The sequence below is a fragment of the Mus pahari genome, chromosome 5, assembly GCF_900095145.1.
Source record: "Mus pahari chromosome 5, PAHARI_EIJ_v1.1, whole genome shotgun sequence".
Lineage (NCBI taxonomy): Eukaryota > Metazoa > Chordata > Mammalia > Rodentia > Muridae > Mus > Mus pahari.
Window position 1 is genome coordinate 133,312,866 of NC_034594.1, and position 13,877 is coordinate 133,326,742.

General features: G+C 37.6%; 1 protein-coding gene across 2 annotated transcripts in view; it reads right to left on the reverse strand.

The window, feature by feature from the left end:
• The window catches only part of Rabgap1l (RAB GTPase activating protein 1 like), a 548,268-nt gene that overhangs the window by 196,904 nt on the left and 337,487 nt on the right, over positions 1-13,877 (reverse strand). For both annotated transcript variants that reach the window (XM_021197282.2, XM_021197283.1), the window contains exon 17: positions 13,100-13,243. In XM_021197282.2, coding sequence (XP_021052941.1) covers positions 13,100-13,243 — 144 coding nt within the window. The remainder of the gene's footprint in view (positions 1-13,099; positions 13,244-13,877) is intronic.

Genomic DNA, 13,877 nt, shown 5'->3' on the forward strand with positions numbered 1-13,877 from the left:
TGACTGGTATGAGATGGAATCTCAAGGTTTTTTTGATTTGCATTTCCCTGATGACTAAGGATGTTGAACATTTTTTCAGGTGTTTCTCAGCCATTCTGTATTCCTCAGTTGAGAATTCTTTGTTTAGTTCTGTACCCCATTTTTTAATGGAGTTATTTGAATTTCTGGAGTCCAGCTTCTTGAGCTCTTTGTATATATTAGATACTAGTCCCCTATCAGATTTAGGATTGGTAAAGATCCTTTCCCAGTCTGTTGGTGGCCTTTTTGTCTTGTCGACAGTGTCTTTTGCCTTACAGAAACTTTGCAATTTTATGAGGTCCCATTTGTCAAGTCTTGATTTTAAAGCACAAGCCATTGCTGTGCCTCTTATCATTCTTTTATTCCCTCTTCTGGGTGAGATTCAAGCTTCCTCCTTTGGGCCTTCCTTCTTGTTTAGCTTAGTACCTGTATTTTATGGCTAATACCCACTTTACAGTGAGTACACAGCATGCATGTCCTTTTGGGACTGGGTTAAGTTTCATCCATTTGCCTGAAAAATTCATTATGTCTTTGTTTTTAACAGCTGAATAGTATTCCATTGTGTAGACTAGAATCCCACTTTATTTATCTATTCTTCAGACAATACTAATGATACTCTGTTATGCTTTCAGACAGGAGCAAGATGTCCTCTGTGAGGCTCTACCCAGCAGCTGAAGAGACAGATTCAGAGAACCAGAGTCAAACAGTGGATGGTGCTAGAGGACACTTGAAGAATAGTCAGAAGGACTGTGGGACCTAAGGGGATAGGAACTCCACAGGAAAACCAACAGAGTCAACCAACCTGAACCCTTGGAGCTCTAAGAGACTGAGTCACCACCCGAGGCGCATACCAAGGCTCCACAGACCTAGCTCCATGGGTTGGACCTAGGCATCCCTGCACATATGTAGCTTGGTCTTCAAGTAGTCTGGAGTGGGGGCTATCCAAAAAACTGTATAAGAGATGTGGTCTTCTAGCTGGGTGCCTTATCTGGCCTCAATGGGAGAGGAAATGCCTAGCCTCTCAGAGACTTAAAGTGCCAGGGTGGAGGATACAGAGGTAGGGGTTACTCAGAGGAGAAGGGAATGGGGGAAGGATTGTCGGAGGGCATGACTGGGAGGGGATGTAAAGTGAATAAGTAAAAAAAAAAAATTAATTTAATTTAAAAATAAATAAAAGTAGAAGTAAAAGAAAAGTTAGTTACACCCTAATCTAGCTCAGTGAGAGAGTGCTTGTGTAACACGCCCAAGGCCAAGGCTCAATCCACAGCCTCTCCCTGCATACAAGATCTGTGCATTAAGGCACTTTTTTTCTTTGTATTAAAAATTCTTACGAGTAAAACAGAAATGTGTGTATTTGCTAATCAGCAAATGGAAATCCCTGTCTGAAGTAGTATGTACCTACTTCACTGGGTCCTAGAAGAACAACTACACATGCTTTAATTAATTACACTTCCAAATGCTTCAAGTGTCTTACATAAGAGACAATTAGATATCTTAAGCAAAAAACAACAGGCAGACCAGCTCTAATTCTTAGGTCAAGGAAGCACTGTGCAAAAGAAAACTGTTTTATTCAATTATGTAAAAATTTTCTTTCATTAGTCCTCAGAAATGAAGAACAAAATGAGTTACTCTACTAGACCATGGACAGAGGTAAAATGTCAAGTGGGCATCTGAAACAGCAGAGCTTTTGAATGTCCTGGTGAGAGCCTACACAGCAGGAAACCAGAGGGTCTCATCGCACCCCTTTCACTCAGAGCAATGGCAACCTTAGCACATGCACCTGGGTACCACACGCTGACAGAATGTCAGTAATGGCATAGAGCTACAGCTATAATTAAGAGACCCTGGATAATAAAAAACGAACAAATCTTTATTTGGTTAAAATGTCAAACAAATCAGTCCCAGAAATGAGTTACCATGGAGAAGTTCTGCCGGAGCAGTGAGACACCTGAGCTATGAGGTTAATAACACTGTATAAGGATACCAATGGATAAGACCTCAACCTTAACAGGAGAGCAAACACTGATTTATTTTTGTAACTTACTTTTGTCTTAAGAAAGAAAATAAAAACCTGCTTATTTTCTGTGGAGCTGAAAGACAAGAATAATAGGAACTTCTTTACATTTTTTTTTTTTTTCTAAATGGGTCAACTATATATGGGATGGATAAAGCTGTATTGTGTGTGGTTTAGAACAAGGTATGCAGTATTAAGTAGGGTGTCACCCACAAATGCTTACCTTTTAGTATACTGTTCCTTTAGACTTAAAAAAGGAAAGACCAGATATTTATCAGCTAAAGTATGAATCAGAATGATAAATGCAAATAGTTTCTCTCACACAGCCTCATTTATACATCTACCTTCAGTTGCTACCATACAATCATTTCTTCTCTACAGCACAATATAATTACTCTATAAAGAAGAGGACTGCTACTAATAACTACAGTGGATGTCTTTCAGTAAGATCTAGCTAAAAAGTATTTTCACAACCCAACTTCCAGAGAATGGGAAATACACAAATACTCCATACAGCTTTGCAGGAAGTCGTTAAAATGACTTACGTAGGTCAGGCTTGCATGTTGCCTCCATTAAAAATGCTGCCTATAAAAGGATACAGTGAAATTACTTAGAAGATAGTAAGCATCTTAGCTCTAAGAGCTGAACTATATTTGTAAAGATTAAATTCTGTTTTCAATTGTTCCACTCCCTATTCTAATTAAGTAATTCCAGCATCCCTGGCTGGAAAAAATATAGTTTGTCTTTGGAATGTGTGAGAAGTTACTTAATAAATAATATATATTTATCAAAAGTCACTTTCTAGTATAGCCAACACTAGTTTCAAATATTTAGTCATAAATTTAAAAGAATATGCTTACTTATTTTATTCAATACATATGTACCTACTTTACACACTACGGGACTTTTTTCTTCTTTGCAACAAAAAAATACTGAAAAGGAACTCTATTTACTTTAGTTAGGAACTGAGAGATTTTTACAATAACAACAAAAACTATAACTTAAGTCAGTAGTCCTGTCAAAATGGCTCAGGGACTAAGAGCACCGACTGCTCTTCCAGAGGTCCTGAGTTCAATTCCCAGCAACTGCACCATGTTATAACTTAAATCAGTGATTCTTATTATAAATGTGATAAGTAATACACAATCAACAGTGAATTATTGAACATGTTCAAATTATCCTGAATCTTCAAAATAGCATGATACAGCCTTCACCAAAGCAAAAATAAGATTGCTGCCCTCCCCAGTAAGCATTCAGCTTTAGGTAAAGTATCAAGTGCTTACTCTCCTGTGCTCATCTTTCATAATTTTTCACTCTATACATTCAATCTAATTATACCAATAATGACCTTAAATATACTCAAGAATATCACACCAGCTTCTATAAGAAACACCACAAAGACATTATAACCTGAACTGTCAGAGTTGGGAATGTAAGAGTGGCATTCCCGACTCATTCTACAATGCCACAGAGCAGCAATCCCTGTCACACTGCTTCCAAGATGCTCCTGGAAGAACAGACCTGGCAAAGGTGTCCACTCTTCCCTTTCACTACATCAAAAAGAATAACTTGCCCTACCCTATCCACCAGCACATCCTACTGCCTCAACCTTTGAAAGGTGCCCCATACAGACAATTCCCACCCCCTCCACTGATGTCATCACCTCTCACCCTGAGGTCGCCTCTGCCTCCTAACTAGTTTCCCATTGTCCCTCTGAATGCACCACAATCCCATACTAAATACTGCAATGTAAGTGATTCAGGACAGAATGTGGAACACTGCCAGGTCTTCTGTAATTTTTTTTCCTTTATTTTTCTCCATCATACTTTCTGACCAATATACTATATGATCTGCTTAGTTACTGATTTTCTGACTACTACAAGGACAAAAATGTCATAAGGACAACAGCATTGTCTATTTTTTCCTTTACTGTTATATGCAACTAAATGGAACAGTGTAAGACATTTAGGTTTAAGTATATTTCTATTGATTTATTCAGTACAATAAATGTGTTTTGTATAGGACAGGATAAGACACAATGGTGTCAAGAACCCTTTATTGAAGAGGCTGTCTTTTTTGGCACCTTTGTTAAGGGGCTGCAGTTGCAAGGCTTTACTGCATTCCACACTGTGTTCTACTGGTCTATGTGTCTGTTTCACGTTTCTATTATTATGTTCAGTTTGAAATCAGGGATGGTGGTACCTATGGCTTTGTTCTTTTTATTTTTTTTTTATTTTTTATTTTTTATTTTTTGTCTTTTGGGATTACCTTTTTATATTTGGTAAAAAACTAAATTGATATTTTAATGAAGACTGGACTGAACCTGTCAGTTTAATAATATAAATTGTCGAATGCATGAATATTGGAAGGCCTCTGCAGTTTCTGTTTTATAGTTCTTATTGTAAAGTTATTTTAGTTCCATATTTAAATGTATTACTAAGGTGGGTGTGCAAGCCCATATGCATTGGAGGTGCTAACTGTGAAACAGGTTGATGCCACAACTCAGGACTGAGATTTTAGAGAGAATGATTTTCTGGTTCTGAAGACTTCCATTGGTGATTAAAGCTTTAAATAGCCTAGACAAGTTTTGTTGCTGCTGCTGCTGATTACACAAAGCACTTATTTTCTGTATTTTTGTGCACATATACCAACCACTAGAGGGTTTTCAGAAACATTTATTCTTTCCAGAGGTCTTAACTGTCCTTATATCATCTTATTCTGAAGAGATTAATTTGCGTGGGAGGAGTTGGGGCTAAAAAGGAAGAATGTTATATAATGAATCTGTTCAACTAATGTCAGAAAACTTCCTTGAAAGGGCAATTATCCTTGGTAGTTTTTAATCAGATAATATAGAACTGTCATTTTTCTCATTGTTCTCTCATGAAAGGAGGCACTGGAAACACTCTAATTCAAAGGGTCAATGATTTCCTTAAATTTCATGAAATACCAAGTTACTATATAAAGCAGAATACATTTTATACTGAACTACCTGGAAAGAGTCAACTTGAAGCACCCGCTGTCAGTTATCTTGTCAAGACTAAGAGAACTTGTGACGCTCTCCTCCTCCTTTTGTAGAACGTGGTGAAGGGAAAGGGGAAAGAAGACTGGAGAATTACTTGAAGCATCAATAGGAAAAGAGAGAAAAGAAACTTTTCTTAAGGCCATTGGCTAAAATCTTGCTTTACCAATGAAGTACTTTAACTAGTTTGAAAGAAGACTGGTTGCTTTAAGAAATGGAGAAGTAAAAAAAAACCAAAAAAACAAAACACAAACAAAAACCACGGAGCCGGGCGTGGTGGCGCATGCCTTTAATCCCAGCACTTGGGAGGCAGAGGCAGGTGGATTTCTGGGTTCGAGGCCAGCCTGGTCTACAGAGTGAGTTCCAGGACAGCCAGGGCTACAGAGAAACCCTGTCTCGAAAAACCAAGGAAAAAAAAAAAAAAAAGAAAAAGAAATGGAGAAGTAAAAAGCTCTTAGATGCTCAGAGCACAGCACACAGCACAAGGGGATTGGATAAATGAATAATGGGATATTTAATGCTAAATATTTTGTTACAATCTTATTAAACTTGAGAGACAGTCTTATTTTATATCTAAAACTCCAGAGATGTATACAGGTTAACTAACAGGAGGAAGGTATCCAGAAAGATCAAGATCTTGAGTCTAATATCTTAACTGTTAACTCATTTTATACTGTTTCCATGGTCCTTCTTCTAATGGAATTCTTTCATGATTTTCCCCATCAGGGTAACTCTGTCATACAAGCACAAAAGTGATTACAGTATTGGGATTGGGTTACATCTAATTGAGCTGTTGGCTAAAGGGGTCCCATGGGAATCCCCCAACAAGGCAGGCTGTTGCCAAGACAATAATAGGTCGCTCTCTACAAACTGACAGCAAGGTCTCATTGTGGAAACAACATCTGTGTAACTCACTGAACATGGAGAAGTTGAGTGGTGCCTACAGAGAGCCTTCACCGATGTTCTAGTGTCTTTGGTACAGGAAGGTACTCTATGTTATCAAAATAGAAGCATAAACACCAACTTAGCCACAAACCCTTTGATCAGAGGTTTACTGCCTGATAAAATCCTGTTAATACTGTCCTATGCTTAGGGCAATGGGGGAGTAACCAACCAATATAAGATTTGACTTAAGGCCCACTCCACAAGATGGATCCTATACCTGACACTGTTTGAGTGACCAATAACCTGAAATTAGATAGCCCAGGAACCTAGGGTAAGACAAAATACTACTCTTCTTTAAAAAAAAAAAAAAAAAGTAGTAGCAATAAAATGAGTCCTAGTGACATTCTGCTATACTCATACATCAGTGTCTTCCTTGGTCATCATCAGAGACTCACCCCACTGCAGTAAATGGGAACAAAGATAAAGACCCACAACAGATATTATGCAGAAAGAGAATTCTTGGAACATTCAGCCTTAACTGGGATGTGACTATCAAATCCTTCCTCTCAGGGATCAGGGACACTGAAGAAGAAGAGGTAGAAAGAATATAAGAACCCGAGGGGATGAAGGACACCAAGAAAAAAAAAATCCCTTTAAATCAACACAAGCAAATCTCCTGTGAACTCACAGGGACTGAGCCAGCATGCACAGGGCCTGTCCAAGTCTGCTCCAGGTCCTCTGCATGTATCTTATAACTTAGTACAGTATTTGTACGCTATTCTTGAGTGTGCAGATGAGTCTCTGTGCCCTCCCTCGGGTATTTTCCTTCTGTTTGCTTGTTTTATTCAATTCTGATGTGATAGGATTTTTAAAATTTAATTTATTACTATCCCTTAGAAGCTTGTTTGTTTTCTAATGAGAGACAGAAAGGGAGTGGATACAGATGGGAGGGAAAAATAGGAGAAACTGTGAGGAGAACAGGGAGGGTAAACTGTAATTGGATTATGTTATGTGAAAAACAATTTTTAATAAAAGGAAAAAAAAAGATGTAGCCCTTGGTCTCTATCTCTATGTAATTCTAAGTGGTCAAGTCAATCTCTTCACCAAATGAGTTTCATTTTACTGCACTTTGTGAATTATAATCTGACCCAGGGTTAGCTAGCTAAAAACACAACAAAAATCTTTCCTTTTTTACAAGAAATACTTACATTGAATAAGACAACTCAAAAGGTAATGGCTATAGTGGTTGGAATACATTCAGCAGACTCTATTCAGGTTGAGGACGTCCATACACTCAAGTCTGGCACTCTCATTTCTAGGTGTATACCCACAGAAGTGTATCCTACTCATCAGAAGACAAACTCAGGACCACTCAGAGCCACACTTAACAGTCTTAGTGTGGAAACAATTCTAAGGCTAGCAACAGCATAACAGAAGGATGGATATGCCTTCGCATAGTTACAGTGGAGGAGATAAAGCATGTCTAGATGGAAAATATGAAGAAATCTTGTAAATATATCAGGAATAAATGAAATTACACAGGAAGTTTGTGTGTATGATTACACAAAGAACAAAACCAAGCCAGACAAATGTAGCCGGAGCATCAGGTACTGATTATCCTTCAGGGAGGATGGGCCTGAAGCAGGTGGTCTAAAACACGTGATCCTCTGCTGGATATGATCTTGGTGCTGATTAGCTTACACATGTTCTTTCTTTGAGAAAAACACCAAGTGTTACACTATACTAAGTTTTTGTTATACTAAGAAAAAGTTATTTCAAAAAGTGAAGCATTTTATTCTTGATGGTTTAACAGCACAATGTTTGTACTATAATATTAATATGAATAGGCTTCTTATCTCAAAAATCAGACCTAAAACAGGGGTTAAGAAATAATTTTCCTTTCAATTGCTGCCTAAACGTTTGCAGACAGTGCATCCCTTTTGCCATAAGAAGTATATTTCAGAACTCTGATTTATACTTGTTGCCACACATCTCCAACCAAATTAGGGGATTAGCACGGGCCACCATACAGTCAGTTTAAGTATTATAAATAACAATTACTAATAAATAGGAGGTTTTAAAACTCAAGATGTACTGCCAAAATAACACAATTATTCCCTTTTTGCTAAATTAACTTTGTATTCCTAACTTCAAGATGCAAGACTGAGCACATGACATGATGATTTGCTCCTTAAGGGGAAAGTCAAATTCAATGTCTTCTTTTTCACCTTGTAAAAAGGTCTTTGAGTAAAACACTTTATTGTCTAGTATTTTGTTGTTGTTGTTAGAATGACTATAGAAGAAAATCAACATTTTCTAAGAATTTCCTAGCCTTTCATTTGCAAAAAATATCAACTGACAAACATCAAGATCTGTACTTACAAAGAGATATGAAAAAAAAGACCCAGTATATAGTTTATTTAAGACTATTTCTTCCACTAGAATATTTAGTACATAGGAAAAAATAGCTTTTGATATAAATATTTTATAGAAGAAGGAAAGGGGCAAAGAGAAAAAGCAGACAGGCAGGAAGTCAAAGTTTATTTAAAAGCTCTTTTGCAAAATAATCCTTCACAAAGATGACAGAGATGAGTTAGTGGAAAGAATGAACATCCCAAGGCACACTAATATACCGTTCTTCACAAAGTTTATTATGAAGAATTACTTTACTTTGTCAACTTCCTTACCAATCATGATATTATAACCTACTATAACCTACCCCACTTTTTGGAAAGTTATGCAGATACAGAAATAAGCCTTACCAATGAGGTAAAGGATCTCTGCAGTAAACTTTACTGATACACTAAAAAGAAAGCAAAAAAGAAAGAAATTGAAAGAGACACTATACAACAGAAGAACCTTCCAAGTTTCTAGACTAGCAGAATCAATTATGTAAGAATGGCTGTGTTACCAAAGTAATCAATTTATAGATTCAAATCCAATCCCAATCAAAATCCCAAAGACATTCTTCAGAGAACTAGAAAAGAAAATTCTAAAATTCATGTGAACACTAAAGACACAGATAGCGAATGCAGACCCAGGCAGAACACCCCATGACATACTGTGACAAAGACAGCACGGCACTGGCATAACACATGTGGGCCAGTGGGAAAGAATACAAGAATACAAGACTCAGAAAGAAATATAGACATCTTTAACCTTTGACCTTCTAATGTTTTTTTTTTTTTTTTCCCATAACAAAGCTGTTACAAAATACATTAGAGAAAAAGTACCCTATTCAACAAATAGTGCTGGCAATCTGGATAGCCACATACAAAAGAATGAACTGGGATTTGTATCTCCTACCTACCACACACAAAGCAGACCAAGATGGATCATGGGGCTTAATTAGGACAGGTAAGGCAAGGACAGGGTTCCAAAAGTGCATGAAATACTGGCATGGATTACATGAATTCAAAATGGTCCTGTACAGGTGAGAGAAATCTAGAGTAAAAACGCTGCCACAGAGTGGAAGAGCAACTTGCCAGATTTGGATATATAACAGTATCTAGAACATAGAAAGAACTGTAAAAATTAAACATGCAAAACACAAAATGCTGATCAATAAATTATCAAAAATTGGCAAATAAACTGAACAGACCCCTCTTAAAACAGAAAACACAAATGACCAATAAAGTTTTAAGGAATACTCAACATCCTTATCTTTCAGTAAAATGCAAATTTAAACTCCTTTAAGTCTTCACCTTGATACCCTTAGAAAGGCTGTCATTAACAAAACAAATGCTGGAGAGCAGCTGGAGAAAACCCACAACCCTTATTCACAGCTAGTGAGACAGCATTGCCACCAGAGAAATCTGTGTTCTTTCTACTGCCTCACCCCAATTGTCAAGCTGACAGAAATTAGAGTCACTTGGCCAGAGGGAACCTCTCTTAAGGTACTGCCTCCCTGACTGGTCTTTGGGACTGTTTACATGGAGTCATTTTCATGGCTGCTCATTAAGATGAGCGGGTGGTGCCACCCCGGGGTAGGTGAGGATGGGCTGAATGCCACAGGAAGCTGGGTAAACAGGAGAGCAAGTCTGCATTCCTCTGTGGATTCTGCCCCTGCTCCTGTTTGAGTTCCTGACATGACTATGTTCAGTGATGGACTGTGATCAGCAAGTATAAGCCAGAACAAGCCGCTTCTGGTCACTGTGTTTATCCTAGCAACAGAGAAGCAAATTTGGATATGAGGTTTACCTGAAAACATAAAACTAAAACGTCTGCATGACCCAGCTCTACTGTTACTGGGTACATCCTAAAAACTCTAAAGGCTCCCACAGAGATGCAGGTACACCCAGGGTCACTTGTTCACAATAGCCAGGGATGTGCCTCACCTGGAAGTCCGTCAACAATGAACAGCTGATGAAAATCCAGAACATATATGCAATGAACTTTTATTTAGTCAAAAGAAAAAATTAAATTTTTTTGTAATATTAATAGATCTAGAATTACTTTATTAGATGAGGAAATGTATTCTCAGAAAGAAAGAAGTCCGTGAGAGGAGAGAAAAGAAAATTTAAATTAGACTGACAAAAGAAAATTTTAAAAAGTATTAAAATGCAATAATGAAACAATTATCTTGTATAGTAACTTAAAAAGGTGAAAACCAACTGCACAATGTAAGATGAAGGTGAGAGAGAGCAACAGCTGTGGTGGTCTTACTAATTGCAGTGAATGTTGTGACCTTTCACCCACTGTGGTTACAAATGACAAAGGACAGGAACACATAAATTTTGTTTGCATTTCTTTACTATAAATTTGAATAACCTTCTTAGTATTCAACACTAGAAATTCAAGTATCTTCAAGATGAAATTGCCCAAGAAGTTGTGAATCCAAGTTCCCGAAGATGCATAAACAGTGCCAGATGCCATGGCTCAGGGGACAATTTCAGAAAGTCACTCATCCAGCAAACTAAACTACAGCATTACTATTCTACCATAAGCGATAGAGAAATCCATTTAGCACAACAACTATGCACTCTACACTCTGTAATGAAACCACAGTCTAATCTAGCATGAACACAAATAATCTCAGAAAACAATGTGAAGTGATGGTAAGTTCATTCTGTAGACAAAGCAAAAATCATTAGCATATCACATGGTCCGCCTTTGTGATGGTTTGTATATTCTTGGGCCAGGGAGTGGCACCATTTGGGGGTGTGGCCTTGTTCGAATAGGTGTGACCTGGTTGGAGTAGGTGTGTCACTGTGGGTATGGGCTTAAGATCCTCACCCTAGTTGCCTGGAAGTCAGTCTTCCACTAGCAGCTTTTGGATAAAGACATGGAACTCTCAGCTCTGCCTGTGCCATGCCTGCCTGGATACTGCCGTGCTCCCACCTTGATGATAATGGACCAAACCTCTGAACCTGTAAGCTAGCCCCAAGTAAATGTTGTTTTTTATAAGACTTGCCTTGGTCATGGTGTCTGTTCACAGCAGTAAAACCATAACTAAGACAACCTTTCAGATAACACTATTCTTAACTAGTGTATACGTGGGAAGCCTATGAAGACTTATCAAAATTAATTTTGAGTATTAACTGGATTTAGGATTATAGAACTCAAACATTTAAATTAGGTTTCTTTTAAAAAGAGTACTGTATTACAGTATGAGCCAGGCCCATTCAGAATAGTCAGTCAGAGCAGAATGTTTGCTAAACACCCAAGTTTCCTTGTGGATAATGTGATGATCATAGCATGCTGAAGAAGGTTTTAGTTTCTTTGCCTTCTTCCACTGGTTACATTTAAAATGCCATTTTTAGACTAATTTATAAGTAAAATGAACAGGATAATATATGTGCTATCAATCTATCAATTGCTGTTACATAATCAGGATTCAAGATCTCTCTCTGTGACCTAGCAAAACACTCCACTCTTCCTTACCAAAGTACTACACAAATGACTCAAAATCTTCCTCACCTACAAAATGCTTTCAAATTTCAGATGTAATGCAACTAATAACAAGAGCCTTTTAGAGAAAATTTCAGCAATATTTGCATATAAAATATAGGCTTTATATAGCTTAGGCACTTTTCAAAATAATATTTTTAAAGATAAACTATTAATGTCAAGGGTAATTAAAATGGGTGGTCTTACTTTTGTGTAAATTTATTTTTTATATAAATATTCACTTTCCTTTTCATCAGGCAGGCTACTCTAGTGGAGCCAGGGTTTCAGTATAGCTAGCCCTAGCTGTCCTGAAGCTCCTGCCTCCTCTGCCTCCTAAGCACTCGGAATAAAGGTGTGCACCATCCAGTGTGCCTGGCCCAGCAAACTGCCTTGCAAGAGAGTCCTCAAGGTATTTGTTAGCATTTTGACTGACAATACAATATAAGCCGTGTGTGAGTATGTGTAATAAATTATTTAAAAGAATAAAGTAGGTGTGGGGGTGTACATCAATGGTAAAATATATACATGGATGAGGTAGGGCTCCATCCTCATACCACTGTCCCAAAGAAAACAGATAAAATATATCCAGTCAACTAAGGGAACTAAAAAGAATAAAATAAACAAATATAGACAACAAAGGTATTTAAAAAATGAATAATTGATATGTTCTACTGCCTAAAATTATAAATGGGATGAGGCTGTAATTCAGTGGCAGAATCCTTGTCAGGCATGCAGAAAACAACAAGAGGATGCATGTGTCATAAGGGAAGGGGAAGCGAAGGAGAGAGCAGAGGACAGGGCAGGGCGGGAAGAAGAGCTAATCATCTAAAATGTTTATCATTTTTCTTTCTTGGAGGAACCAAAACTACCACATACACACGGGGAGCTAACAAATGGAGGAGTTAATTACGGGGTTGGGGGTGGGGGAGGGCTTGTTCATATTCCTGATTGTAGTATAAGCACAGCAATAGTAAAAACCGCTTACTCTAAATACATTTAACTTTTTCAAAAGTTACACTGATGATATATTAATCACAGATATAGGCTTATTAGGAATGTAATTATACAAATTTAGCCATGTAATTTTGTTTTGTGGAAATTATATAAGCCTTAATATTTTTATTCCTGACAAACAGTAAAATTATGTAATCTTTATTAAAAATTCAAATGAAATTTTGGTCCGTGAGTGTGGGTTAATACTATGAAAAAGGAAACTAACTGTTTCTAAGCAGACTTTTTTACGTTGCCATAGGGAAGAAAGCTGGACACTGTACCTCACACAGCAGAAGGTCAATGATGTGGAACACCATGCAGAGTGGAAACTTGGCAGTAAAGAGAGTGAGGAACCACTGGGATGCATACATATGAGCTTCCAGGTTCAGATCACAGAAGTGGCTGTACAGGTCTGGCAGCTGTTCCTAAAAGCCAAAAGGAAAGGTTTAGGGGAATGATTACCAAGGAAGTTTTGTCACTTGCAACAACTATAATGTGCACCTGCATGTCAGTGCACAGAGGTGATGACAGGAGATGGGGATGGACAGATGAGTGTGGACAGAAACGACTGGGTACAATAGGATTATCCTTGCTAACAAGAGAGAGAGTTCCTGATTCCTGGAAAAATCTTGTTCTCTCAGAACACCTTCATTCTAATGACAATTTTTAGTCTAAGGTAAGAGACAGGATTCACGTCCTACCCACCTAGAAACAAAATATATCTTCACACTCACAGACCATAATTTCATTTGAACTTTTAATAAACATTAGATCATTTTATTATTTGACAGTTGTAAATGTTGCAAATTCTCAAACATTATCTGAGGTATACAGTATAGTTTTAGAATAATTTTGAGTACCCCGAAAACTCTAAAACATGACCAGATATAAAAACCTATCTGTGGACTAGAGAGATGGCTAAAGAGCTCAGAGCTTTTGCTGATCTTCCAGAGGACCTGAGTTTGGTTCCATGCACCCAGATCAGGTAGCTCGCATCTACCAGGAAGGAAGGAAGGAAGGAAGGAAGGAAGGAAGGAAGGAAGGAAGGAAGGAAGGAAG